We start from the raw sequence: 23,182 nt of genomic DNA, 5'->3' as shown, positions 1-23,182 counted from the left end.
GACGCACGAAGCCGCTGACAAATAAGAGTCTGGCGCAGTTCGCTCGTTCACTCAGCACCAGGCACTGTTTTCTGCTCCCTAAATCTTAACAATATGAAATGTGGTTTTTACAGTCTGGAAGTGAAGCGCTCAGTTAGGGTTGTGTGTTGCCGAGGTAAGCACCTTGCCCCAGAGGCGCAGGTCTCTGGCCTCAGCCTACACACCCTCTGGGGCAGGAATAAGCAATTCGCTTCGAGCTTCCTCGCGTTCCCCCAGTGAGCTCTCTGAGGGATTCCCAGCCAGCCTCGGAGAGGAGAAGGGACTGAAAACAATGAACTTCTCTAAGGAAGCAATCCTCTCCAAGGCCTTGGCGTCTGCCCCAACCTTATTCCTGCGACCAAGCTCTTAGGAGAAGTAGCCTTGAGTCCTGAAGCCACCTCACTCAGTCCTTGAAACTTTTCCGGTCATCCATCAGTGCCTTAAAGAGCAGTTGTTTGTTCTCCAGAGGCTCGTGGTCTGGCCTCACGCAGGGTCCCGAGCCTGTCGCTCCTGCCCTCCAGGTGGAGAGTCGGCCGTGGAGCCGCGTGCACCTGGCACCCCCCTCAGGTCTCCCCAGCAAGCCAAGAGAAGGAAACCAAACAAGGATGTTGGCAACATCAGTTCTTCAGAGTGGCTGGACTGTCACCGCTGAGAGAGGGCCCCGGAGCGTGGGCGAAGCCTGGCGGGTGGCGGGGGAGGGCAGCTGCCAGCACCGAGGGGAGGGAGGGGAGCGCTGTGAGGTCGCCCCGCGGCTCCGCCGTCAGTCAGGGACGTGGGGCCTCCCTCGCCCTCAGCCCCTTCCAGCCGCCCACCGGCGCGGGCCTGTCCTGAGTTTTACACTTGTAAGTTAAGCTTATTTTGGAGTTTTCCTTCACACTTTGCAAACCTTTTTCTCACGATTTCCTCTGAAATTGTGGTCCCCGTTTTAAGTGACTTCTTTCTGGGGTCTGTTACCCTTGGGTGCCTGTGTGGGGCTACAGCATTCAGTCATGACAGTCAAGCCAGAGCTCCCGTGGTTGCCAAAACCTAGCTGCATGCGTGGTTCTGAGCCAGTGTCTCCAACGGTGAATCCCCTTCCTGGCAGCAGGTCCCTTAACTCCTGAGGGCTGGTCCTTGTCTTCTGGTCTTTCTCCGAGAACAGCACTACATACTTGGGAAAGAAATCATCTTTTAACGAAGATACTTGGTTTGGCCCAAGGTGGGCCGGCTGCCATCTAATGCAATGACTGTGCTTCCTCCCCCTCTCCCTCCAGGGGTCCCTTTCCCAGGCCCGGGCCAGGGCCTGCTGAAAGAAGAGAACCTGCTGACAGTCCCCAAGCCACTGCCCAAACAGCTGTGGGAGACCAAGGAGGTGGGTGAACTGGACTCGTCCGTGTTCATTGTCCCGAATATTTGCACCTCAGAGGTCATCGTAAGATCCCGCAGAGGGGAAACTGAGGAATTGGGGGGAAAGTAAGAGAGAGGATTGTCTGGGGTCAGAGATAGGAAGGATACGCTAGAGAGTGGTGGTTCAAATAAAAATCGCCACATTTGGTTGATGAGTTAGCAAAGTGATGTATTGGCTTCGTAATTTGCATATGAACTGACTCATTCAGAAAAACCTATCCTTGTCCTCCCTCCCCCATTCATATTACTGAAAGCGCTGAGCCCTGGTTACCAGCCACAGGCAGACTTTTCTGTTTTGTAGCCAACACCATCTGCCAGCCACCAGCATCTGTCCAGAATTGCCGGTTCACCAGATACCCCTTTTTTATTTTATTTACTTATTTATTTCTAGAGCAGGGAAGGGAGGGAGAGAGAGAGAGTGAAACATCAATCCGTGGTTGCCTCTCACGTGCCCCCAACTGGAGACCTGGCCCACAACCCAGGCGTGTGCCCTGACAGAGAATCCAACTGGCCACCTTTTGGTTCACGGGCCGGCGCTCAGTCCACTGAGCCACACCAGCCAGGGCGAGGTACCCCTTTTTAAATCCAGGACATTTGACCCAAGTCCTCAAGGAGTAAGTAAACAAGGCGTCCGTTTCATGATCTCTGCGAGCCTTTGAGCATTTGTACCTGCACGTGTGCTGGTGACCCCACCACGCTCCTGCTCCCACGGGGCAGAGGCAGGTCCCGGGGTCCTTGCCCGGCCCCTCGCCCCACGGGGAAGCTGGGCGGCTCTGGAAGACAGGGTCGCCGCAGCCCTCGGGGAGCATGCACGTGCTCGTGTTGCCTCTGTGCCTCGCCGCCTCGCCCGCCCGTCTCGGCTCCCTGTCCGCCTTCTCCTGCCAAGTCCACAGGGACCCCCTTCCGCATCCGAGTGGGCTTGGGAGGTCTTCTGTGAAAGCAAGATGTACTCGGTGTGTCGTCGTTTGGGGGGGAGAGAGAGAGGGGGTTAAAGTTCATGTCCTTGACTGTGGGATAAGCAGCCCCCCTCGGTTTTTTCGGCCGTGGAGACGCAGTCGCCTTGGAGGCTTTCTCAGAGGGTGGCCGCGTCTTCTCCAGCAGAGGGGGCAGCGGCACCCACTCTCCTCTGGGCCCAGGGCCTCTCCCTTCGTTCTGAAGGGCGTGCAGCCCTCCGCCAGTCATGTCCGGGAGGAGACTCCCGCCCGCGGCTCATTCACGTTTTCCCACACCCCTGTGTGTCTGAGCCCCTTTTGCCGGCCTTTCCGACCCAGGGCTCCCACAGTGAACACGCCAACCCAGTCCCTGCCCCGCACCCCACCCGGCCTCAGCTCATTTTCTGGTTGAAATATTTCTTTTCTTCTGATATTAATTTCTTCTTTTTCATCCTGTTTTATTTTTTGTATTCTTCTTTTCCTTTCGGGCCAATCGGTAAAGGAATGTTTATTTAAATGTAAAACATTGGCCTTTTTGAAGGAAATAATATTCATCTAGAAGATAAGCTGATAAAGCATCACATTAAGAAAACTTATTAATGTTGTCCCTGGAAAAGTCTAGTGCAAACGTAAAGGGCTGCCGGAGGGGAGGGTGCTGCTTCCTGGCTGTCGCACTGACTGGAGCCCCGAGATACTTCCACAGACACTTTTAAAGCCTTGAGTTTGGCTTCACAGTGAGTGACCCCGGCTTCGTGTCTCTCCCCAGCTCCAGTCCCTGTCCGGGCGCCCTCGGTCCTGTGATGTTCCAGGTGGCAAGTAAGTAGCATTCTTTCTGTTCGTGGCTCAGGGACTGAACCCAAGGTCTTCCCGAAAGGAAGGTCTCACTGCTTTCTCACAGAACTCTGGGAAACCTCGCGTGTTCCGTATACGTTGCAAGTCAACTGAATTTTTATAGGAACAACAGCTTTCTTTGGGTGCTCACATTTCATTTGTGTAAAGTAATCATATTACACAACTGCAATAACCAATAAAACGGCCCTCAATACGTGTGAGCACACCACAGCTGACTCTCGGTCCACACACACGTGGGGCGGAAGCCTGCAGGCGCGGGGAGGAGCCCGCCCGCCTCCCGCTGCGGGCACCCGGCCCCTGGGGCCGTAGGGGTCAGTTAGGCTTCCGTGGAGGTACCCGGTGTCACAGGACCGTGCACGTAAAAGGGTAAGTGGTATGTGACGTGCATTTCACCACCATTTTAAAAATTAGTGGAAGATAAATAAATAGGAAAATTTATGATATAAAAAGTTTCTATGGAACTGTTAATGAATTTATGTGTTTAGGAGTGTAGAATTTCACTCCCTAAAAGGATTGAGACACCTCACAAGAATATGCATGGTACAGAAAGGTCCAGGGAGAGGTTCGTGAGGAAGCCGGGGAGGACCAGGGAGATGACAAAGGCCGTGAAGCCTGCACGGACAGGTGCCAGGGGGCGCCGAGCAGTGAGGTCAGGTAGACGATACAGACAGGCGGTCGCCGGGGGAGGACGCGCTCCACAGGTCTTCGCGGAGAGGACCGACCCCTGGGACTTGGTGCCAGTGTCCCGAGAGAGCACCGAGGGGCTGCACGAGGCTGCGCCGTGGCCTGGGGTCAGACCAGCTCAGAAACAGCCAGTCTCCCCAGGGCCAGAGTAATGTGGCGTGAAAATGGGACCCTCGCCTGATCTAGCAGAGTCCGAGCACCCACGCTCGGGGGATGGGGGCTGAACGTGGTCTCCGGCAGGCAGGCCTTCGATGTTCTGTCCTCCAGCAGCGCTTCCCCTGAGGTGTGAGGAGCACCGAGTTCAGGGCTCTCCCCTGCGGAGCACCTGCAGCGCAGACTTGTCTGTGGCTGGTCAAACCTGAACCCGCAGGCGGTGTTGTTGATAGCCCCCTGAGCGGAGATGAGGGTTGTTGACCTTCTCTTCAGAAAGTCGCAGGCCTGCCAGGACTCACAGCTGGACAGTGGTACGGTAGTATTTAGTCTTGAGTCCACCTTCCTGCCTGTCCACCCCTGGGCTGGCACCCCCCCTGCCCCCCCACTGTTCCAGTCGAGCTGTCCTCGAGAAACACCCCTGTGACATGTCTTTCTGTATGACAGAAACCCGGTGTCTAAAACAGAATTCGTCACCTTACCCATACCACTCAGCCTTATCCCCCGTCTGCTCTTACTCCGTAGGGTCCCGTCTCAGTGGGTGGCTCCATCGGCCCCCCTCACCCCCCAGCAGACAGTCAGGGATCACTCCTGAGTACTCCCTTGGGTACCTCTCGAACCCATCCGTCTCACCATCACCATGCTCCAGTTACGTCTTGTCTGGCTGGTCAGCAGCATCGTGACTCCCCTCTCTGCCCCCGGCCCGCACACCCCCCGCCTGCAGGCCAGCCGTCCCGAGAAAGAGTGAGCGCCTTTGCGCTCAGCTGTCCACCAGCTTCCTGCAGTCAGCACGTCAGTTCCAGCCCCATCTGCTCTCTGCCTGCGTCTCCAGGGCCCTCTCCCTTCACCACCTACCTCTCTTAAACTTGACCTGCCTGCAGTGTCTAAGCTCCTAGGACACAGTGTGGTGTCACACTTTTCTGCTTTGCCCAAGCTCTGCCTGCTGTGATTTCCCTGCATAAATCATCCGAATTCTTTAGCCTCCCAACTCAACTCAGGTGGAACTCCAGGAAGCCCCTCCGGCCTGCCAGGTACCGTCTCCACGCAGAGACTGCCAGGCCGTGTCAGCGCACTGCCCAGTTGTGTTATATGGCAAGTTATTTCCGTTTGGCGCTGTCTCCCGGCTTTGTCCGAGCCTCTCGAGGCCCCAGTGTCCGTGGCTGGTTCCTAGGAGGTGGCCTGCTGATGGTGCTCTGTTGAATGAAGTGTCCTCCATCGAATTCATTCCCCTCCGCCTCTTCCTGGACCACGGCAGTAGTTTCCAGCCGGCCCTCCCTGCTCTGCTTCTGCTCCCTTAGCCATCCTGCACACCGCCACGGAAAAGCCGCATCTTGGAAGGTGTCTGGTTGATAGAGAGATACTTTAATTTTTTTCTTGTAGGAATGATAATTTAGAAATCGAGCAAACAGAACCCTGTAAATTACATGTCAGTGCCTTGCTTGTTACATGGTGCCTTCTGATTCTTAAAGTACTTTTGCATTCGTGTTCTCATCTGGTCTTGGCAAATATTCCCCTAGAGTGGGCATAGTCGGCTTCCTCAGGCCAACCTAACAGGTGAGGAAGTGGCACCTCCGGGAGGTGAGGCTGGGAAGCAAGTCTCGGGAGAAGGAGAGGCAGAGCTTGTGTGAGGACCGGGAGCTTGGACGGCCGCTGCTTTCATCTGGCAGGGAAGCATCTCAGGCACGTCCTACTCCCCGAGGCCTGGTGGTTTTAGAAAGTAATACTTATCTTGTCTTTTTCAGCGCTTTCCCACACAACAGTCAAAACATAGGCCTCACGCCCTTCCTGGGGACCCTGAACACTGGAGGGTCGCTGCCGGATCTGACCAACCTCCACTACTCGGCGCCCCAGCCGGCCTCCCTGGACGCCGGCGACCACCTCTTCGGGAGCATGAGCATGGGGAACAGTGTGGGCAACCTCCCTGCTGCTATGACTCACCTGGGCCTAAGACACCCTTCCGGTAAGTGTCCCCTGCCCGTGTCTGCTGGGGGCCTCATCGTAGGTGTGGGCCCTAGCCAGGCGGCCTGTTGGTGCATCGTGGAGGAAGAGTGACTGCGTCCGAGTTAGATATAACAACATACCTGTTCTCGTAGCTCTTGGCTCTGCTAAACCTGCTTCTTCATCACCTTTCTCAGCCCGAGTGTCCCAGGGACCTGGAGAGTAAGACTTGAGAGTCAGGAAGTCAGTGTCCGCTCTGCTCCGCGCTGGCTGAGCCGTGTTGGTGGTCTTCTCCGTGTGCGATGGTGTTTAGCCATCACGGCTATCTCCTTAGATCCCTCCGGTTGCCCACTGGATTTCAAAAGGGAGCATTTTGAATTTTAGAACATTTATAGTGACTACAATGACAGGATTTATACTTAATAGATATGTGTATTAAGTAGAAATTGACCCCAGTTCAAAATGATTGGCTGCACTTTTCAGAAGTGATGCGGCATGTAGCTGCATGAGATGCTGCCCATCATGTGACTTGGGTGTCACTGTGTGCGTGTGGGCATCTCCAGCTCAGACCCCGGGTGACTACGTTTGCTGGAACCCTGGCACATGCTCTGTCAGTGTGGGGGGCAGGCGTCACTCTTCCCCTCCCCGCCAGGGGCACGCTACGGCCCCGCGGTCTCGGTCCTGAGCCTTGCGCGGTGGACCTCTGGAAGGTCCTTGGCGGTGGTCTGCCTGTGGGGAAAGTGCTTGCTGGTTTCCACCCGGGGTTCACCGTGACTTGTCTCTGTACGTCAGAGCTCACCACTCCGATGGCAGTGGCCCCCTTCGGGGTGGTCACCTGCAAGGTTCTCTGATGCTTTGCAGCAGAATTTTAGGTCTCAAGAGTCAATTTCAGCGATCACCTTTATTTTTGGCTCTTGCAGTCATTTTTCATTCTGCTGCTTCACTTATGTGACTCCGGTCGAGTCTGTGTGACCAGAGACATTCAAGGCCCCATAAGCCCAGTGGCATCAGCCCTTTGCTCCCCTGGGTCTCGGGGAGGCTGGCCCTCTCCAGTACAGCCTCCAGCGTGTGCTTTAGCTGCAGACCCCGAGTGTAGTCACTGACTGTCATTTTCCTCAGACAAGCATTATTTTTTCCAGAACATGTCAGAACCAGTGTCAAGTTTGTCTGGTTCCTGTGCATGGGGCTTAAAATGCACGGCACACACAGTTGTCTCGGTGACAAGACACGGAAGTGGCAGAGGGCTCGGGCAGGGTGCCTGGGCCCGAGGCGTCCGGGGCTCTGAACGGAGTTGGGCACGCAGCCCCGGGATGTCGCCCAGGGCTGGAGGGCAGCACACTGCCCACTGGCCTCTGTTACCCCTGCTCACCCGGCCCTGCCCTCCCGGCGTCCTGTACGCGGCACCCTCCTCTCAAGAAAACTGGTCTCCTCTTGAGGGTGCCTTTTTCTCGCCATTGGTCTGTGTGGTGCACGTGCAGTAGGGGTTTCCCGGGAGCTCCTCCACAGGCAGAGTCGCCGTCCGCCAGAGGAAGCTGGGTGTTCTTTAATCTTTGGAAAACAGACGGGTCGGTCTGAAATCAGGATCAGTAACTTGCGGACTTGCCGCCTTCCAGGTCTCCAGAGTTCCCGGAGCAACCCTTCCATCCAGGCCACGCTCAACAAGACAGCGCTTTCCTCGTCCATGAACAGCCACCCGCAGACGTCCGCTCCCAGCGCCGCTGCTCTGCAGCCTTCGCTTCGTCTCTTTTCCCTCAGCAACCCGTCTCTCCCCACCACCAACCTGAGCGTCCCCGCTCGGCGCCGGCAGCCGCCCGTCAGCCCCCTCACGCTTTCTCCTGGCCCGGAAGCTCATCAGGGTTTCGGCAGACAGCTCTCTTTGACCAGCCCACTGAACCCCTACCCTGCCTCGCAGGTAAAAATCACTGCAGTGGAGCAGACCGGAGCATTTAGGAACTGCTTTCCTCCTCTGTCTGAGTTTGGGTTGGGTACATGGCACCAGGCGCGGTATCCGCGAGGCGGCTTGCTCGTGAAATCAGAGCGTGGAAGTGTGGCTGGCCCGGAGTGCACTGATGGCTTTCTGAGAGCAGCCTTGTGCTGATGGTGCCTCAGCAGACACCCGGCAGCTTGCAGTCACTGGAACGCTCAAAGTCGGGGTTCGGGCCAAGGGCAAGGGGCGGAGGACGCCGTCCAGATGTGTCTACCTTAGCCACGGGAAACCAGGCTGGGATTTTAAAGTCGGTACGGAAAATCAAGAATTGGCCCCACAAGTAATTTAAACCATAAGGAAAAGCTGCAGAAGACATTCAATGTATTCCTGAAGGTCTGATATGAGACCTCTTCCCTAACTACGACCAAAGATTCGGGAAACAATGCTTTTATTGTTCATGAAGTAGTAGGTATAATGAGGATTGTATCACTATGAAAGAACCAAAAAAAGTCAGTTGAGAGAGAGGCCGAAGTCCCAGTGCTCTTACAGAAGGAAGTTCAGGGGCTGAAACATCACATTTTGACTTGCTGACTTTGTTTTTATTCTAAGCTGTTAGGGTGTTTCTCCTTACCAAAGTCATCAATGAATACATTTTGAATCTGTTGGTCACTCCCTGGATACAGTGTGACATCGCTCACTAGCCACTTCTCCGTGAGCGAGGAATGACTTAGCGAGGGGGGCGGGCGGAGCGCAGTGGGGGGCTGGCAGCCCCAGTTATGAAGTCATTCTCTGCCAATGACTAGCTTCGGGATCCTGATTATATGAGTAATGCTTTTCGGGAGGGGTAAGAGTGTATTTCGTAATTGTTTTTTTAATGGTCATTTTTGTGATACTAATTTTATTTTGCAAAATTATATGAGACTTGGCCATTGTGGCTCAGTAGATTGGAGTGTCATCCCGTAGACTTAAAGTTCTTGGGTTCGATTCCCAGCCAGCGCACAGACCCCGGTTGTGGGTTTGATCCCTGGTCAGGGCACATACGAGAAGGCAACAAATGGATGTTTCTCTCTCACATCGATGTTTTTCTCTCTCCCCCCACCTTTCTCTTTCTCTAAATGCAGTGAAAAAAGGTCCTTGAGTGAGGATAAAAACAATTATGTGATAGGTTTTAAAAAAAAATATTACTTGGGCTTCCTAGATATACTTTAAGGAGACTGTATGGATAGAGAACATCCTCTTTCAGGTGTTTCCATTTTTTAATTCGCTTTCTATTTAGATTTTTTAAAAATCCACGTGCATGCTAATAGTTCAAGAAGTCACATAGTTCTAAAGGACTTGTTCCGAAGTTCGAGGTGTTTCCCCTCCCATTCATATCTCTCACTCCCTGGAGGTGACCGCTTGCAACCATCTTAGCCAATCGCTGTGGCATAATCGTGCTACCTTCCTGCTTATTTCGTTCTACATTTTCAGTGTTAGGTTTTTCCTAATGACATCCTACCATGGGAGATCAGTGTTTTGTCTCTTCTGGCTCTCCAGTGCTCCCCGACACACGCATCCACATTTCCTCCTCCGCCTCCTCATTCTCCACAGTGTGATTTATTATGGTTTTGTTTAGAATAGTACTCAGTGTCCAATGTTTTCACAGCTAGAATAATGTAGTCAGAGTTTAACCATATAGTGTACTATGAACTAACAAAAGGAACATTTTTTTCTCCTTCTGGGAGTTAATAAATGTCTTACTTTGTTGGTTTGGTTTTCTACGTCTGTTTACGAATTCAATCCCAAACTCTCAGAATTGAGGGGGTCTTCTCTCAGCACAGCTAACGTGGCCAGATTCAAATGTGTCTTTATTCTACCCAGCATTTCATTAATAATTGGCTAAATAGAGAATACTAAATTCGAAATAATTTTTATTGAAATATTGACATTATTAATCCATTGCCCTCATAGTTTCTAGAGCTGCTGTTTAGAAATTCAATTTCATCCTGATTCTTAATGCTGTGAATGAAATCTTTTCTTTTCTTTCCCCTTCTGGCAGTTTATAGGATCTCCTCTCTGTCCCCCTTTTTCTGAGACTTCAGGATAACGTGGTTTGACATGAGTCTCAGTCTGGGTATTTGGTGGCTTTCTTCAATCTGAAAATTCATATCCTTCATTTCTGGGGAGTTTTCTTTAATCATTTCTGTGACGCTTTCTTTCCCTGAGTTGGGAAAGAAAGGCGAAGCGCTCAAGTTCCGCCGAGAGCTGGCATGGCCAGCAGTGCGCCCCCCACTGCTGGAGTCGGGCGCGCCTGGTCCGGAGACCCCTGCTGCCCTCTCTCTGGAACGAACCCTCCAGACTCCCGCAGGCCAGGGCCCGGGAGCCTAACTGCCTCTCGCCTAGACTTCGGCAAGACCCTCCTGACCTCAGCTCTGTCTTCACATCCAGCGGCCTTCGGGACCCTGTGACGGAAAGCAGACTGGGCCCTGATCTGCCCGCTGCCAGCTTAGCACTTGGCCTTCTCGGCCCGGCCGCACCAGGCGCTTCTTGTCCATCTGCTTTTCCTTTTCCAGATCCTGTTGCCATTTTCTTCTCTCCTATTCTTTTTGTCCTTGTGTTGTTTACCGTTTTGTTGTTATTGTTTTAGAGTTGTTTATGAATGTTTACTGTTGCTTAATGTTGCTGTAGTGTTTTCAGTAGAATTTTGGGAGACCGTAGAGCTGAATGCTTTTTTCATTCTTCCATCTTTAACCAGAAATTATGTCTTTAGAAATAAAAAAATAAAAAACATGGTTTTTACTTACAAATCTGAGAGGAAACTGCTAAATTGGCTGGGGGTTTTTGTTTTGTTTTGTTCTTTAGGACAATAGAAATTGTCATGGAATGGGAAATGCTTTGGGGGGAGGGGGGATTTGAGATGTACTTTGAAGAAGCAGAAATAAATAGGCTTCTCAGAGCACAGCATAGAACGCCTTGGTGAAGACGATCTCCTCATCTCAAAGGACCTAGTACCAGAAACTCAGAAGCTAAGCTAATTAGTGACTCTGTTTTTCAGATGTTGTCCTCCGATCGAAGCCCACTTTCCTTCCTGCCGATGGAAGCGCAAACTCAAAGGCCCCCGCCGCCCCCTTACCCCACGCCCCAGCAGCTGCCCCAGCCTCTCCTGCAGCAGCCCTGCATCCAAGAGCCCCCTGCTCAGCAGCCACAGGCAGTCTCCGCACTGCCGCAGCCGGACTTCCAGCTCCTCCCGGACCAGGTGTGTCCCGGCAGGAGCAGCGAGTGTGGAGGGGGTGCTCGCTTTGCCGTGAGTTCCCAACTAAATGATCCCCTCATTCCCCGAAGGGCTCCGCTTTGACCAACTTCTTCCCAGATGTGAGCTTTGACCAGCAGCCCTTGAGACCGGGCCCAGCCTTCACTCAGCAGGTGAGTGACCTCCCCAGAGGGCCCGCCCCTCTCAGAGCAGGAGCCCGTCGGTATGTGGGGCCCACAGCCAGCAGACCAGGCACTGTCCTGCTCTGACCTCAGACGTGCCAGGTGGCTAGGAGAAGCCGCAGTCTCCCCCAGCCCTGGCGTGCCGGTGCTGGCCGCCTTCGTGTCTGGCCTCAGGGACTGTTTGAACAAGGGGTGGAAGCCTCCTGAGGACACTCTGGTCGCTGAGCTACAGAACTGTTCGCACGGGCAGGACCGCAGCAGCCGACTCAGCCGCCCCGTGCGGGAGGCTGAGCCTCGGGCAGGGCCTGAGCCCGCAGGCCCGGCTGCGGTGCCCCGCGCGTGAGCCGCCTCGCAGGAGGGCTTGGTCGTGGTGGGCAGGGCCCTTCCCCAAGATATTTTCACTCCGCCATTTCCTTTTGCTTTTTAATTTTTCTATGACACTGACCATTTTTAACATCTGTCAACTTTAGAATGTTTAATAAGTATGACTGGGTTCTGGGGTGGATTAAGGGCAGAAGGAGCACTTTCCAGAACTTAAGAACAGGGACGTAAATAAAGACCTATCCCCTGAGGAGGCTACAGGGAGCCTCAGGGGGAGAACCGGCAGTCCTGCCTCCCTGGTGTCTGGAGAGGCCGGCGTAGTCTCGGTGAGGCAGCGTCTCCCAGAAAAGCGACGGAAACGCCTGCCGCTGAGAGATTTTTAAAAGCAGTTTGGGACGTTAGTTTCCAGAAAGGCACCCACGGTAGGGTCAGTTCTTGTCCGTCTTCGGAGAGGCTTTCTCACAGACCGGGGGGCTTGCCCGAGCTCCTCCCTCTGAGCGTGAGAAAAAGGGGCTCCACTTTCTCATTTTTCTGGAAACCAAAGAAAAGAGCCTTCTGGCTGCATCATTTCTTTGGTCCTCCTTGGGGAGCTGTGACAGGGTTCCCCCAGTGGCAGTTTTCACGGGCCTCAGTGTGACGAGGAGCGGCAGGCCTGAGACCTGAAGGACACGGAAGCCACAGCCGCGAGTGTCTCCTCGGGTGGGCCAGTGGGCCAGGCAGCGTGTGAGTGGGGCCTCCGCGTCCACGCCAGCGTCCGCCTGCCCGAGAAGCATTTTCTGCAGAGTAGGTTCCCGCGATCGCGCAGCACTCCGGGACGCTGCAGGAAGGGGCTGGAAGATGTCTTCCGTCTGGGCCGGCTTTGGGAGCCCATGGCATTGTCCCCCCTCGGAAGCAGAGATTGTTCCTCACAACGTAACCTTCGGTGTTCCCAGGTGCCCCTGGTGCAGCCAGGCCCCCAGGAACCACAGGATGCATTTCATCCGAGACCAAACCTGTATTCCAACTGCGGGAATTTCCCGAGCAATGCCTTGACAGGTGAGTGTGAGCCAGCCCTCCCCTTCCTCAGTGTAGTTCTTCTGCTGTGTTCTCACAGATTCCACTGTAAGAGAGTTTGAACAGCAGCGTTAGATAAAGCGAAAAATGGAAGTTCCCCAGCTCAGCTTTTCCTTTTCAAGTTGCAAGCGTCCAGCCCAGAGACTTTGAGGCAGTGTTTTCTGAAGGGCTTAGTTTTAAGTGATTGGCACTGGCTCCAGTGGAGAAAGCCTGCGCAAGCTGGGAGTTGTGGGGCTGACCGGAAGGGACACAGATGCCAGAGCAGAGCTGTAGGCCTGGGAGGGGTTGGGACACCGTGATCATGGTCTTGGCCGGCGTTCGGGGATATCGTCAGCTGTGCTGTCAGCCTGCGGCCTCACGCCTCCTGACCTGCCCTGTTGTCCACTTCTTCCAGAAGACTCCAATTCCAGCCTCTTCAAAGACCTCAGCAGTGCACTGGCGGCCATGCCAGAGGTCAGTCTGGGTGTGGACACTGACACTCCATTTCCATTGGAAGAAGATCTCCAGATTGAACCCCTCAGCCTGGACGGACTCAACATGCTAAGTGACCCCAGCATGGGCCTGCTTGACCCCACTGTTGAAGAGACATTTCGAGCTGACCGACTGTGAACAGAATAGAACAGAACAAGAGAACTTACGTCTGAAACAGCTAAAATAAAACGGAATATAGTGGAGCCAAATACACCCCTGGGCTTTAGTTATCTCGGGCTTCTGACGCGGAAAGAACCGATTCTACGGCCCCTGGCTTTCTGCCGAGGTCCGTTCTCATATACCACCGTGGCTTATTCCAGACCGCAGAGCTCTGCACGGCCTCTCAGGCCGCGGCGCCCGTCAGGCGGCCACAGGCGGGCCGACTCGGAGCGTCCGGAGGGGTGGTGATTACAGTCACCACCACATCTTTTCGTGGGCTGTCTAGTCGGTCGGCGTGTGAAAGCAGCGAAGACCGCGGACCGGAGGGCCCAGCAGCACTGCGCGGTGCTCGGAACCACTGATCTCCCTCGACGCTGCAGACGGGGCCTGGCTGCCGTGGGCGGCAGCTGGGGCTGCGGGCCTTCCGGAGCCGGCGCAGTGCTGAGCAGCGGTACCACAGCACCACGGGCCTTCTCTGCCCTCGCTGTCACGGCTGGGCACCTGCCAGCTCCCGGCAGGGGGCTCGGGGCAGCCCGGAGAGCCGCTGCACCCTCGCCCCCAGATGCCTTAATTCTAATATGAAGAAGAATTTGCACCACGAGTCCCAGAACAGACTTGCGTTAAGCAAGCTGAACAGTCATTTGTTTTCTTCCCAGTTGTAATCTCTTTTCTGCTGCTTCGGGTCACCTTTTCCTATGGACCAGGGGAAAAGGCAGACTGTTGTATTCAGTCACTGAAGAAGAGTCCCCCGCTAGTGGATGAGCCTGAAGAGAAAGAACAGTGCTTCTTGGGGGCCGTGGAAGCCAGAGGGGGGCCCGAGGGCATCTCGCAGACACCCCGCGTTCTTCAGACGCGCTCTGGGCCGCCCCAGACGGGCTCGGGCCTCCTTCCGGACACACCCCCTGGAGGGGCCGGCTGGAGGCTGACTGGGGGCCGGGCGGCGGCAGAGCGAAGCTCGCTGTCTGCGGGCCGGGAGCGTCAGCCCCCCTGGACCTAAGCCCCTCGAGGGCAGGCAGGGCCTGTGCCTTACTTACTCATCGTCGAATCCCTACTACCAACAAGTGCCTGGCACTGAACAGGTGCTCTGCCGCGGCAGGTCGAATGCGTGAACGAATGTGCGCGTGGATGGACATGAGAGCGAATGCGCGATCTGCCTGCTGCGAGGCGGTCTGACCTTCAGCTCTCCCTGCCCCTTGCCAAGCCCCCCCCCTCCCACCGAGCTGTGGCTTCCAGACACTCGTGCCTGTGGTGAAGTCGCGCATGCACTTTAATATGCTTTTAACACTAGGTGACCAAACCCGCCGCCAGACTTAGGCGGGCACCTGCCTGTCCCCCTTGGGCTGCGCTCCACCGCAGGTAGGTGCGCACCGTCTCCGAGGGCGTTCGGCCTGGCTGAGTGAGCTGAGGCCTCCCAGGTGCCTCAGGGGTCCTGGCAGGCCCCACCTCAAAGTGCTTCCCTCTCAGACCCATAATTTTGCTCTAATTGCTTTAAAATAGACATTCATTCTTTGAAGAAATTCTGTAGTAAAATGAAGGCCTGGGTCACGAAATTATCATTAGTTATTAATATCTTAGCACAGAATAGGATTACCGTATTTCCACCACTGCCTGCCCCCTCTAACCTAGGCTAGGCCAGCCCCTGACCGGAAGCCTGACGGGTGGATTCGAAGGGGGCCGAGGGGGCGGGCACTGCTGAGCACCCCTGGGGAGGGGTCTAGGCAGAATTCGGGCACGGCAGACTAGGTGGGGAGGACAGGGCCACTGAAGGAGAGGTGAGACATCCCGGAACCTTTGCCTAGACAGCCACTGGCCTTCCAGGAGATACCAGGAGTGTTCCTGCCTGAGGGCCGCTAGGCTGCTCCCAGCCCAGAGCATCAGGGCCGAGCCACGCAGGTCTGAACCCGACACTGGTGCACCTCGTGGCGGGAGGAGTCTGTCCTGGACGGTGCCCTGGACTGCTAGCCTCTCCTGCGCGGGTCCTGTTCCTCTTCAACCTGCTGGGGCTTGCCTGCCCGCCTTCCTCTCCGAGAGCCCTGATGGGGTGCCACTCCATCTCTCGCTGGAACCCAAGGCTTCCCACTTTACGTCCGCCCCCAGCCCCCACTGCTGAATCAGGAAATCAAACCAGAGTCCTCCTTGCTGAGTGCTGGCCCAGGCAGGGAACGCTGGCCTCCCGCTCCCAGCTTTATTCCAGTCGAACTTTCATATCCCTTTATACTCAACACCTCAGAAGGGTGTGGGGAGCGCTCTGTTAGAGTAAAGGGCCTTTCCTTCCAACGGTACGCAGCACCCCACTGTGCCAAAGGAAGCCGACTGCCTCCTGCCTTTCCCATGTCCAAGGCCCCAACTTCTGGTCGGGCCTTTCAGACTGGGAGTGGTGCTGATGTTAGAAGAGGTGTTTATGAGGAGCGGGGGTCCCAGCATAACTCACAGTGCCTTAAGCACACGGTCGCTGGGGCGGGCGTCCCAGCCCGCTCTGCCTGCAGGGCAGCCCCACCTCACCGACCTCCAGGACAGCTGTGCTGCCCGGGGCCTTGCTCCAGGCGGCTCCTGGCCTGGGGCCTCCCCCGAACGGTGACCTGTTTGGGGAAGTATAAGAATGGCAGTGAGGTTTAGCACTGGATTCAATTTACCCTTAGGTCCATCAGTCCGATCTTTTCCTGTGAAAAGGTCTTGGGCATTGCACAACCCACTTTGCCTACCTGGTGTCCAGGGCAGGTGGCTGCCGCAACCGTCGGCAGGTAAGTCTGCACTCACTGGTGCCTTTAAAACAAACCAAGTGTGAGCCTCAGCACCTGAAGTGGCTGCATACTAAATATTTTGCAATATTTAGAGTTACAAGAAATCAACAGCTGTACTACTCATTTACTAGCGGTCAAACAGCCTAGAACTAAAGCCTGTCTGTGTTTCCAGTCTTTTCTTTCTCTACGGTTGTGGTTTTTAGAACTTAAGGTGTTCGGAGAAAATTTTCTTCATCATGTCGAGATGAACCTAAATTCTCCTTTGTCCCGTTTCCTTTCTCCTAAGTCTACTGTACATTACCTGAGCTGAACAGTGTGTATTCCGGTCTGTTTGCATATCTGAGGACGTTTCCAGCTCTGACTCTCGCCGCCTCTTAGGATTAATGCACAGACGGTCCCGAGCGAGTCCGCACTGCTCGTGACGGAACCTTCGCAGCAGCTAATCAGCCAGTGTCCTAGTTCCCAGGCCCCTTGTTAAACAATATTTAAAGATTGGAATTTGTATAAAGTAGCTTCCAAGTTTTATAATGCATCATGTTACATCTTTCGTAATTAAAAGCACAATGAGGTTGTATCTGCATTTGGTGGTTTTCTTCAGCCTCGCCTCGGATGAGATGAACTGGGGGACAGCCTTTCTCTCTCGCCGCCTCCCGTGCAGCTCGGCCTGCAGTTAGGGGTTTCTGGTCCTTGGCTGGGCAGGCCCTGCCGTGACCTGCGTATCATGCGTGCACCACAGGGAGAAGCTCAGAAAAGACTAAAGCTCGGGGTTCCTCTGAAGCTGTGAGTACCAAGGGCAGAGGGTGTCCTGGCTGCGCCTCCAAGTTCTGTTCCCTCTGCCGCACCCCTGCAGACCCCGCTCCTGCCTCCTCTGACACCCCTCCCCTGTGGAGGTTCAGGTTAGGCCACAGACCCTCCGCGTCCTGTGCCTGCCTTTAGCCCCGCCCCCTCCCCTGCCCCGAGTCCCAGCAGGGCTCACAGCCTGGCCCATCCAACAGCCAGCGTCCTCAGAGACCCCCTTGTCAGCCATGCCCAGAAGTCATGCAGGTGTCTCTTCTGAAATCTTACTCAGAAATCCCGGCTCTAACCCCAAGTTCCTGAGCCTTCGTTTCTGTTTTGGTCCCCACATACCCTGTCCTTTGATGCCACTGAGAATCTGTCCCTTGTCCCTTCTTCTCTCCGCCTGTCCACCCTCTCCTGGCTTCCCTCCCTTCCCAGGCCTAGTCCCCTGGGTCACTGGCCTTTATGCCCCCCTCCCCAGCCCTCCCCCTGCCCTTGGCCACCCCCTGTCCGGAGCCCCACTCAGCCCTCTCCTGCCCCCTGGGTGCACCTGGACCTCCCCTGAAGGCCTTCACTTGTCCTCCGGGCAGGGGGGTGGGGCACAGCTCCCTCAGGGTCGGTTATAATCAGTATCGCGTATCCCTTGAACACGCTTGAGTGCGTTCTTTCAGAGACAGGATGCACAAATCTATAGAAATACTAAATTTGTGCGATGCGTGCTTTGAAGCACCTGGTCTTAGCAGGGGAGGGATATCCTACCTCAATCTTGTTTAGGTCCTGTTTGCTCAATGAGCGCTGCACCTTCTGCAAGTAGGGACCTCAGGGTTCTGCAGTAAGCCAGCTATTCAGGGTGGGGCAGAAGTAGGGTTACAGTTGTGAGTACACAAAACAGTTTATTGTGCTGTTATTTATTAATGATCGCATTGTTTTCCATATGAACAACTGTAAACCTACTTTTGCCACACCCGATGTGTGACTGTGCCCCGATGTGGACACTAGATGGAGCTGAGACCACAAGAGTGGCTCTCAGGGCTCAAAATACCCAGGCAGAGCTCCCTGACCCTCTCAGACGGAGCCTTCGGACTCGGACGGGGTTGGCACTGGTGTTGGCTAGAGCTGCGTCCTCTGATGGCGCAATGCAAATGAGCCTCCCTAGTGCGCAGTCCCCTGTGGACGGTGAGACACCCCATCGTGCACCCCTCACTGCAGCCTGGGAGGCAGGCGGAGGCAGGCGGGGCCAGGCTGACTTCTCGGGCCCCCGCATGAGGAAGCAGGCCCAGAGAGGCTCCGTCCCAGGGCTGAACCAGCGGGGTCACCACTCACCCTTCCTCGCGGCGGGCGGCGGGCGGGGAGCCACCCGAGGAGCCGCCCCTGGGAGCAGGATGCTGGGGTGAGAGGTGCCGGCTAAGGAGCAAAGGAATTTCTCTTCCAGGAAAATTTTTTAAAGGCTTTGCTTTTATCGCGCTAGAGCGTACCCACTGTCAGGAATCCACACGACACCGAAGAGGGCAACAGTGATGGAGGCGCCACCTCCTCCTCCGTGTATTCAGGGGAAGGGGCAGGTGGATGGACGGAACTTTTTACCAAAAAAAAAAAAGACACATGCTGTCTTCAGAAAAAGTACTTACATTGAACAGGACAAAAGAGAAAGCCTAAGTGTACCTAGAAACTGCCAAACTGCAAGTCGTTGTGCTTCCTCGTGGTTTCTCTGAAAGGAAAGATGCCCAGAAGCCGGATTCATGCTTCAGAGCCGTGTCCGACGGTAGATGGCATCTCCAGACAGCCCGCGCCGTGGGAGGAGGAAATGAGCTCACCCGCTTCCCACCTCCCGCCCCGCGCCCCGCCGGTGAGAGCTCGGCGGCACATTGTCAGCGTCCCTGCCGGTGGCATCCTGTCCCGCAGCCGTCCTTCCCTCCTTTGTCTGGCCCTGCTCCCCGGGCTCGCGGTCCCCGCGCACCGCCTGCCCCTGCGGACGGGCTTTCCCGGCCCCCCACCCCCACGTGCTTTACTTGCACTCGCCCCGTGGCCGCCTGGCCCCCGTCCTCCAGGGCTCTGTTGGGGAAGGGCTGCAGCAACCACAGGGGTGCCGCCCCGTGCTGCCAGGTGGGCGGCCCGAACCCCGAAGTGGCCGGGGGCCGTCCTAGGGCACAAACCCACCGTTTAGGGACAAGATGACTCCTGGCTGAGAACTGAGTCTTAACGCTTGGGTTTGGTGACGCAGAGTTGAAGGTTCAGAACTCGGAGAGAAGATGACCGGGGCGAGGCACCCGGAGAGTCCTGTGTTCAAAGGCAGTTCATGCCGGGTCTCTAGCTCAGGGTGCCTCTATTGGGGGGGGGGGCACTACCATAAGGACCCCACCCCCCATTCCATCCCTTCGAGGGCAGTGCCCTGTCTCATCTTCACTTGGAAAAACCCCACATGTCCTTGAGGGCCCAGGTCCAGCGACACCTCCTCTGTGCAGCCTCCTGTGAGGGGGGGACTGTTGTTCGACGCGCACTGATACTTCCTTCCTCTCGCGCACTCTGCGGGGCGGTCGACCTCCGCCCTCCGGGGCCCTTTGCCCTCGGGCCGTGTTCCGTGGCTGGCTTTGGCCAGTGAGGTGTTTGTTCGGGGACGGAACCCAGAGTGGAGCCTGGACGTTCCCCGGACGGCAGAGCCGGGCCCCTCGGACTTCCGCTGTTGCCACCGGCACAGCTCCCCCCACCCCGCCCCCCCCCCTCCCCGTGTCGCCTCTGGTTCCAGCAGCACGAGGGACGAGGCACCCATGGGCCTCATGCCCATGCCCACCCGCCAGCAGGCGGGCCTCACTCACGTTGCCAGGACTGACCCAGTGAATCTGCAGACACACGAGCCGGAAATAAATGCTCGTAACAGGGAGCCATGAACTACGGGGCCATTTGTCCTGCAGCGTTACTGTGGCAACAACTGGCTGGTGACCTCTGTCGGTTTTTGATTTTGAGCTGCACTTGGTTCCCATAGCTTTCCTAACGCTAAGGCTAATGTTGCTACAGAGCCCGCCCCCACCCCCCGCCCCCGCCCAGGCCCACGAGCAGTGTCAGGAAAAGGCTGTCTGATTCAATGCTGACTCCCCGGTGCCCAGCTAAAAGGCGCCCGACATCATCCTTCCCACCTGCCCTCTGTCCAGGACAGCCTGGTCCGAGCGGAGAGCCCAAGGCCTCTGCTTTCAGGACTCACCCGCAGGCTTGGACAAGAAGGCTCGAAAGCCCTAAGCTTTGGGACCCACCTCTAGGGAGGACCCTCAGGCACAGGCGCCCCTACCTGGGAGCACCGGGGACCCCAGCGGCTGCTCTCCTAACCGGGCTAATAACGTGTGCAGACAGGCCCTGGTAAGTGCAGTAGGGATGGGGAGCAGGGAGAGCGCCGAGCCCTTTGTCCAAACACCAACCAAGAGGCTTGGGGTGTGGAATCCCAGAGAGCGGCCTTGCAGACTGCCCAGGCGGCGGGGCCAGCTCCCTGACCTCACACAGACCCGCCGGGAGAGCAACTCTGGGAGCCAGGGTCCGGGGCAGCGCGGGGCAGCCGCCGGCTGGGTGTCCCCGGCTCCGCCCGCCAGCATCTTGTCCTGATGACCTAGGTTCCACCTGGCCTGGTTTCCTTCCACTTTATCATCCCAACCAGGATACTTCTGAGAGTGAAAGGAGGCCCTGGTAACAGTCGTGCCAGGACGGCAGACACGAGCAGGGACCCAGGCTTAGCCCGGGAACAGGAACGAGACCTAGCTGTGGTGTTGCTTAGGGTACGAGTGCGTATGTTCCGCAGTTACAGAGACCCGGGTTCCAGTCTGGCCTCCGCCCTTTGACTGTGAAGCCTCGACAAGTCAGTGACCTCTGTGTGCCTCCGTTTCTTCATAAAATGGGGTGATGAGACCCACCGCATTAGGTTGTGCCTAACACTAGGAAGTGCTTCCTGCATTTGCTATCGTTTTCATGTTATTCTTGTTATTAAGTGAATATTTGACATTGCTAGACCTCAGAAACACAACAACAGGATTTGCCTGAGCCCCCACCCTCCTGCTGAGGAGCTGGAGAGGCTAACCAGTCTGGCCAGGACACCAGCCGCTCCCCCGGGGGGGAGGGGGGGCTTCTGACGCACCGGGTTCCTGGTTCAGGGGCCTCAGGCCGTCCTTAAATGCTGCTGACTGACCTGCTGGGAGCCTGGCAGGTGAGTAAGTGCTTGCAAGCACTGAGTCTCCCTTAAGTGGTTTTTCTGCAGGGACTTCCTTTCCCTCCTTCAAGCCCTGCACGCTCCAAGGGGCCGGTTTGACTGGTTGCGGGCAGGCAGAGCCATGCAGCCTGGAGGTCACGTGGGCGCAGACCCATCCTCTGCCTCGCTGGCTTCATCCTCTTGGCCAGCCAGGTGTTTTTCCCCCCAGCAGCTTGAAGCTTGAATGGGAGACACACAGAGTCTGGGGGCTGTTGAACTGGAGCCACACTGGTGTCAGTGGCCTAGAGACGGGGTTCCGGACTGGGCCCCCGAGTGGCCACTGCTCTGCCGCCAGGAGCCTGGCATTCAGCAGCTGCTCCAAGTCGGCGCTGCCCACTCATTTCCTGGCAAATCCCCTGGAGCCGGGACTTGCTTCGGCCGCAGCTTCCGAAGTCCGAACTTTCCGGGAGCGGCCGGGGAGCCGCGGCAGGTCTGTCCCGGCCCCGGCCTGGGGGGCCGGCCTGCCGTCTGGTCTCCCGTCTCCGCAGCTCGGCCTTCTCTGTCTCTCTTGGACCAGGCGGCAGCAGCAGCAGCTGGTGAAGCATGCCACTTTTTGTTCCAGGTTTTCTTCCTTCCTTCCCTCCTTCCTTCCTTCCTTCCCTCCTTCCTTCCTTCCTTCCTTCCTTCCCTCCTTCCTTCCTTCCTTCCCTCCTTCCTTCCTTCCTTCCTTCCTTCCTTCCTTCCTTATGTTATTTATTTATTTCTGGAGAGAGGGGAAGGGAGGGAGAAAGAGAGGGAGAGACATGAGATAGAAACATCAATTGGTTGCCTCTTGAATTCACCCCCACCGGAGACCAAACCCACAACCCAGTCATGTGCCCTGACCGGGAATTGAACCAGTAACCTTTTGCTTTGTGAGATGACTGCCAACCCACTGAGCCACAGGTTCTTTCTGAAGAGAGATCTCCCTGCCCAGGCTCTGGGGAACTTCCAGCGTTACACCATCGTACGCCTCTTGCCGCTGCAAACAGTGCCGTTTAACCACTTCCCACCGCGGGCCCTGGCAGCCCGCGCGGGCCGGGGCACCAGCCACTGACACGTCTCCGTCGAAGGGCATCCCGGAGCCTTTCCAGTGCCAGCCCGCTTCCGGGGGGTTGACAGTGGTAGTCAGCGTTTCTCAGACTTGTTTGACCCCTGGCTCCCTTTGTGGGGACCATCTCGTGAGGCCGACGCTCCGTGGAACACGCTGGGAAAGGCCTGGGAATGGGAAGGACGAGGGCAGGACGCGGGAGAGGATTGCACGCTGAAAGGGTCAGAGGAGGAGAGTGGAAAGGCTGGAGCAAAAACCCGAGGCAGAGCCCAAGGAAGGGACGGGAGCCCACCCAGAGCCCCACCTCGGAGGACCCAGCGGGCGCAGGTTCCAGGTTCGGAGAAGCCTGAGGCGCCTCCGACCGAGCCATGAATGTTGTTACACCCGCTGATCACAAATGTTCGGGTAAATGAGCGACTGCCAAGGAAGCCGCGCCCGAGGCTGATGCTGCCTGGACAGGGGGCCTGGCCTGGCCTGCGGAGAGCACCTCCTCCTCCTCCTCACCCCGCCCCCGCCCTGTGGGACCCACCTGGGGCACCCGGCCTGGGGCCACGCTGGCTGGCTGGCAGCCTCTGACCTGGAAGCTTGTTTTTTAATTTTTTTTTTTCAACTCAAAAATGTCTGCCCGGTCATCTAGCTTGTGTGTATGAGAGGGTGGCTCTCCAGTGTAGGCTGGTTGAAATGTCTTTGGCAGAATGATCGCTGTTTGAAAAGGACAGGATTCTAGGCTCGAGGGCTTGAAGGAAATCAAACTGAAAACCACGAGAAGCACTAAGAGGAATCAGTTCGGTGACTACGTAAGAACTAATGGTGAAGGGATTACCTCAAGATGGCAGCTTGAGCCCTTGTTCCGACCACCGTCCCAGCCCCCCATTCCAACCCAGCCCCTGAAACATGCCTGGAAAAATGTGTTTAAAATATCTCTCAGGGGGCTAGAACCTACCAAGGGATATCCTCATGATCAGAAATGATGAGGAATAAATAAAGGTTGCAGGAAAGCTAAAGGCCAATAGATGGGGTTGAATCGAAGGTAAAAATCTAAGCACAGCCGCTCAGAAGAGGACACCTGTGAGAGAGGGGCGGGCCTTAGGGGCGTGCCCAGCACCC

General features: G+C 56.1%; 1 protein-coding gene across 3 annotated transcripts in view; it reads left to right on the top strand.

Moving 5' to 3' along the window:
• CRTC3 (CREB regulated transcription coactivator 3) overlaps positions 1-16,616 on the top strand; it is a 74,003-nt gene extending 57,387 nt beyond the window's left edge. For all 3 annotated transcript variants that reach the window (XM_045824823.1, XM_045824821.1, XM_045824820.1), the window contains 8 exons: positions 1,272-1,369; positions 3,103-3,152; positions 5,765-5,982; positions 7,574-7,872; positions 10,922-11,122; positions 11,209-11,289; positions 12,552-12,654; positions 13,067-16,616. In XM_045824823.1, the coding sequence (XP_045680779.1) occupies positions 1,272-1,369; positions 3,103-3,152; positions 5,765-5,982; positions 7,574-7,872; positions 10,922-11,122; positions 11,209-11,289; positions 12,552-12,654; positions 13,067-13,281 (1,265 nt within the window). In that variant the 3' untranslated portion in view covers positions 13,282-16,616. The remainder of the gene's footprint in view (positions 1-1,271; positions 1,370-3,102; positions 3,153-5,764; positions 5,983-7,573; positions 7,873-10,921; positions 11,123-11,208; positions 11,290-12,551; positions 12,655-13,066) is intronic.
• Positions 16,617-23,182: the final 6,566 nt, after the last annotated feature.

The sequence above is a fragment of the Phyllostomus hastatus genome, unplaced genomic scaffold, assembly GCF_019186645.2.
Source record: "Phyllostomus hastatus isolate PE091 unplaced genomic scaffold, TTU_PhHast_1.1 phas_scaffold_555, whole genome shotgun sequence".
Lineage (NCBI taxonomy): Eukaryota > Metazoa > Chordata > Mammalia > Chiroptera > Phyllostomidae > Phyllostomus > Phyllostomus hastatus.
The sequence above is the reverse complement of the archived record's forward strand: the minus strand, read 5'-3'. Positions and strand labels throughout refer to the sequence as shown.